General features: G+C 40.2%; 1 protein-coding gene across 3 annotated transcripts in view; it reads right to left on the reverse strand.

The window, feature by feature from the left end:
• Positions 1 to 3,684, reverse strand: part of LOC135606073 (uncharacterized) — a 33,744-nt gene extending 30,060 nt beyond the window's left edge. For all 3 annotated transcript variants that reach the window (XR_010484670.1, XM_065096852.1, XM_065096850.1), the window contains exons 1-2: positions 3,278 to 3,684; positions 1,440 to 1,495 (exon numbers count right to left, since the gene is read on the reverse strand). Coding sequence is in view for 2 of the 3 variants with exons in the window: in XM_065096852.1 (XP_064952924.1) it covers positions 1,440 to 1,495; positions 3,278 to 3,461 (240 nt within the window). In the remaining variant the exon portion in view is untranslated. The remainder of the gene's footprint in view (positions 1 to 1,439; positions 1,496 to 3,277) is intronic.
• Between the last annotated feature and the right edge of the window lie 966 nt (positions 3,685 to 4,650).

The following is a 4,650-nucleotide window of genomic DNA, read 5'->3' on the forward strand; positions in this document are numbered from 1 at the left end:
TTATAAGGCTTCCAGTGGATATTTAAAAATGGGAGCGTAGGGTTTATGCAAAATTCAATAATGAGATGCTATATCTATTATAGTGACGATGGTAGTGACGACGGGTTGATGGTGGTGGATCTCGAGAATGTCCTTGGAGATGGGCGGGATAGAATCCTAGAGGTGGAGCTCGAACAACATCTTGTGGGGGGAGAAGAGGAGAGAGAGCGACGACAGAAGGTAAGACAAAGGAAGAGGAGGAAGAGGACGATGGTCGCGTTGCATCATCCTGCATCTGCGTCGACACTGCTCTGCATCTGCAATAGCATCGCCATCGCCTCGTCCCCTTCCTCCTCTTCCTTTACCTCACCTCCCGAACCGATGCAGATGCAGAGCGATGTCAATGTATATGCAAGACAATACAGAGTGACCATTGTCCTCATTATCTTCTAACTCTCCCTTTGCTCACGTTCCATCGCCACTCTCCCATCGCTTCCTTCTCCTCCCCCTGCAAGAAGCCGTAGAAATCCCAAAAACTCCACCTCCAAAACGTCACCCTGCCCATCTCTAAGGATATCCCTGAGATCCACCACCACCATCATTAAACTATGATCACTATCGCAGCCACCACCCCACCTCGATCGTCAATATTATAAATGACATCGACAAAGTTGATTATCGTGTCATTCTCGTCGACCACCATTACAACAATCACCTGTGGCCGTCGACGACGCCATTATCCGCTATCACCATAACAATCGACAAAGAAGTTTTAAGTATGACATAACTAAAAAAAACATAATTAGAATATTAAATTTATTTTTTTGTCTATCGTTTTGGTATCATTCCTACACGTGTTATATCATCCGTCAACAAAACCAACGACGTTAGAATAAATGAAGTTAAATGTTTCACTTTCATAACTATAAAGATTTAAATATAATTTTTTAAAATCTAAGAATCAAAATGTTAAATTAGTCAAACTACTTATCAAAGCACGGTAGTGTGTGACAAGCCCATAGTCTTCTTAGTTCTTAGTCATATTTCAAGTCAGTCCCTTAATGTGAGCCTCAGGTTGCATCACAAAAATATTTTCCTGATAGCAGTTTGAGCATCAAATCTGCAAACAAAGCTCACACGAAAACATGAAAAACTCTAGAGGAGTTCAGCAAATAATAAAGCATTGATTTAAATATTTACAATAAAAGCTTGTAATCAGATTTGACTGAATTCAATCAGAAAGCATGGACTTGTGACAAGAAGACATGTTTAAAGAGTAATTGTTGACCTCATCCACAATGGCCTAAAAAAAACCATCGACAAGTTTCCTCAAGCACATAAACAGTACAGATATCAAAGAGATGGCAGATACTCATTTGGGCTTTGTCCAAATCAGCCATATTTTGAGGCTCACATTCTGCACTAAAAAGGCGAATAAGTAAAGCTGAAGTGAAGCTTACTGATATTGCTCCGCATGAAGCCCAGCGTAGACTCCGTGGGACTGCCATCCTCGGACCTGCATCAGCACAACTGTAATTATTTCTCATGTTCAAAACGATTTAGACAAAACATTTTGATGATGAAAGTGAGAACCAATTCTGGCAGGAAAAAAATGGCTTATAATAATATGTACTATCTCAAGAAGAACAAAAATGAAATATAGAACCTTCTTCAGCTCTTGTCCTTTCTATTGGAATAAAAGAAACATGCTTTAGTAAATGTAAGAGTTTAGACACAAGGATCTAATAACAGTATGTCATAAACATGTTTTGGTGCATTTTTAACATGATATGAGCAAATAAGTCAGGGAAGCCTCGAGGGCTTGCATAGGTACCCGAGTGAGATGAGAGAAGCAAGGTCCAAGCGTATCTAAAGGTATGTTTGAGAACACATTTGATATGTGGATCGATGGTCCAATTCACATTTTAAATTTTAAATATGAATTGATGTTTGATATTTTTTTTTCAAATTGCATTTGGCCTGGATACTGCATTACAAATGCTTAAATGTTGATGCTATCTTAGGTTAGCATTAACATTTCCACATTTGTGGGATGCTAATGAAATTCTTTGAATTTCATATAATGTATTATAACATTTTATAAAATCATAAGATTGTCATCATAAAATGGAAACCCTAACCCTCATTTCCTCTCCCCTTCTCTCGAAACCAAAATGAAATTTTATTTACTTATTTCCAAAGATTATTTTACTTTCATTTATATGATTGTATTCTTCTATTTATTATATTTCTGGACCATACAATTTTCTTTTGTAAGATTCTAAATATTTATTTAAATAAAAAATATGTATTCACTTTTGAATGAACATTAAAAATATTATTCAATGAACTTTTGAAATACAATTTTACCAAACAACACTTACACCAATGTACAATTAAAATATAATTTTAATCTATTATTTACCAACACTCAAAGCATTCTACAACGACACATTCATTCAAGCACCTTTCTCCAAATGCACCTTCGAAATACAAATGTGTTCCAAAATGCATCCTAAATTTTAAGGAAAGGCAAATTAACACCTGGGCAAGGTGAGGCAAGGCTCGAATGCCTCTAAATTGTTCAGCCAAGCGAATTCACACTCGAGTAAGGCGAAGTGAGGCAAGGCCCAAGCGCCTCTAAATTGTTCGAGCAAGCAAATTCACACCTGGGTGAGGTGAGGCGAGGTGAGGTGAGGCGAGACGAGGCCCAAACACATCTAAATTGTTTTAACATGCAAATTCATGCCCAGGCGAGATAAAGCTTGAGCGACTCTAAATTGTTCAAACATGCGAATTCATGCTCAGGCGAGGCGAAGCGATGCAAGGCCTGAGCACCTCTCAATTGTTGGGCAAGCAAATTCACACGAGGGTCCCGGGAAAGGCGAGGCAAGGCACGAACACCTCTAAATTGTTCGGGCAAGCAAATTCAATTGGGTGCTGCTTAGGCGTGCCCAGTCCCAATGAATCTGATTGAGCTTGAGTTGAACCCAAATTTATTGATTCGTTTCAACCAAGATAACTTGACTTCCTCCAAACGCACCCCCTACTTGCCGTGCACAAACCCTAGCTTCCCAGCCCCTCGCAGCCGACTCTCCTCCCTGTCAATGATCAGCGGCCACCTTTCTCCCTTTCCCAGCAATCAACATGCCCTGTGAAACCTCTTCCCCCTTTCCCAACAGCCAACGAATGGCACACGTACCCCTCTCTCCTCCCCCCATTCCCTCTTCTCTCTTTCACAACCACCGGCACTACCCCAACCTCTGACTTAACGGACAAGTTAGGTTAGGAAATGCACCAGGTTGATGAACAAGAGGATACAAAGAGATGGGATCACAGTGGAGGCGACAGAGGACCCAGAAAGCAAGGGCCCCACCGACGCTGAAGATGCCGGCGGTGTGGCGCAACAGACGGGTGCACGGCTTCGCGTCCGACCGCATCAGTTCCCCATCCGACCATCCCAGCGCCCGCCTCAGCGCCATCCTCCGTCTCCTTGCTCTCTCCCACTCCCAAGAAGACCACAGCACAAAAGAAGAGGGAAGGAAATAAGACGATGACGTCCGTCGGAGTTGGCGGTGCCGGCAACAAGAAAAGGAGGAGGAGACCTCAACGAGGGTCGGATGGTTGGGTTGTGGGAGCGGTGACGGCGGACGGAGACGGAAGGGAGGACGTGGTGAGACGTAAAGCCCTACCGTTTCCTGACGCGGAGAAAAGGGGTCGTAGTTATTAAACTCGAACCGGACCGGTTCGTCGGACCGGAAAAACCCGCAAACCGAACGTCCAGCTGATTAAGTTGGATGGCCATGATATTTATGGCTCTACAAACACGTTTATTTCTAAGCCACTACCGTAATATTTTATAGCTCATAGAGAATGTGATCTGATCAACAAGTCTTAAGTTTGCATCTTTATCACACATTTAGTTTTTTTTATATATTAATTTTAGATCATAAATTATATTTTTTTATAAAATAAAATAAAGTTACGCATTAATATTATTTTATATAATTTTTAGAATATTTTTATTTTTTGTTATTAAAAAATTACGCATTAATCCCTATTTAAAAGACAGATATAAAAATAAAATTACACACCTTAAACTACTATTGTTTACTAATTAGGCTAGAAATTTCACTTGTCAAAATGCAGGCTGACGCTGAATAGGAAAATCATTGTACAACAAGGCTCGGGAAGATTACAAAATATACATATTGAATCTGATTCCAACGCATTATCAACAAAAAGAATTGTCACCATTGAAATGTTCTAAATTAAAACAGAGACATTGTTTTTTCTGATTAAAAACTTTTTGTGACCAATAAAATATCGCACTCATGCAAGGAAGGTCATAGGATAACTGATTGGTACGTATAGATTAACAATTCCCTGTTGTTGCCACGCTCCAATGTTAAGAGGTGATTTCTATACTTGTTTTATTAAGTAGTACATATGTTATTGGAAAAACAGAAAAAAGAATACCTGAAGTGAAGGAGGGCCTTGTTGATCTTTGCACCAATAGAACGGAGTCAGTAGTTCACGAGCATTAGGAACCTGTTCAAGTAAGCCAAAAGAATGAGCATCCAGAGATTTAATAAAGTATCAAATATTTTGCAGGCAAGTGGATCTAAGGGCCCCTAAAGAGCCGAGTAAACTGTCACAAACACAAGTGCG

Source organism: Musa acuminata, chromosome BXJ2-2 (assembly GCF_036884655.1).
Source record: "Musa acuminata AAA Group cultivar baxijiao chromosome BXJ2-2, Cavendish_Baxijiao_AAA, whole genome shotgun sequence".
Lineage (NCBI taxonomy): Eukaryota > Viridiplantae > Streptophyta > Magnoliopsida > Zingiberales > Musaceae > Musa > Musa acuminata.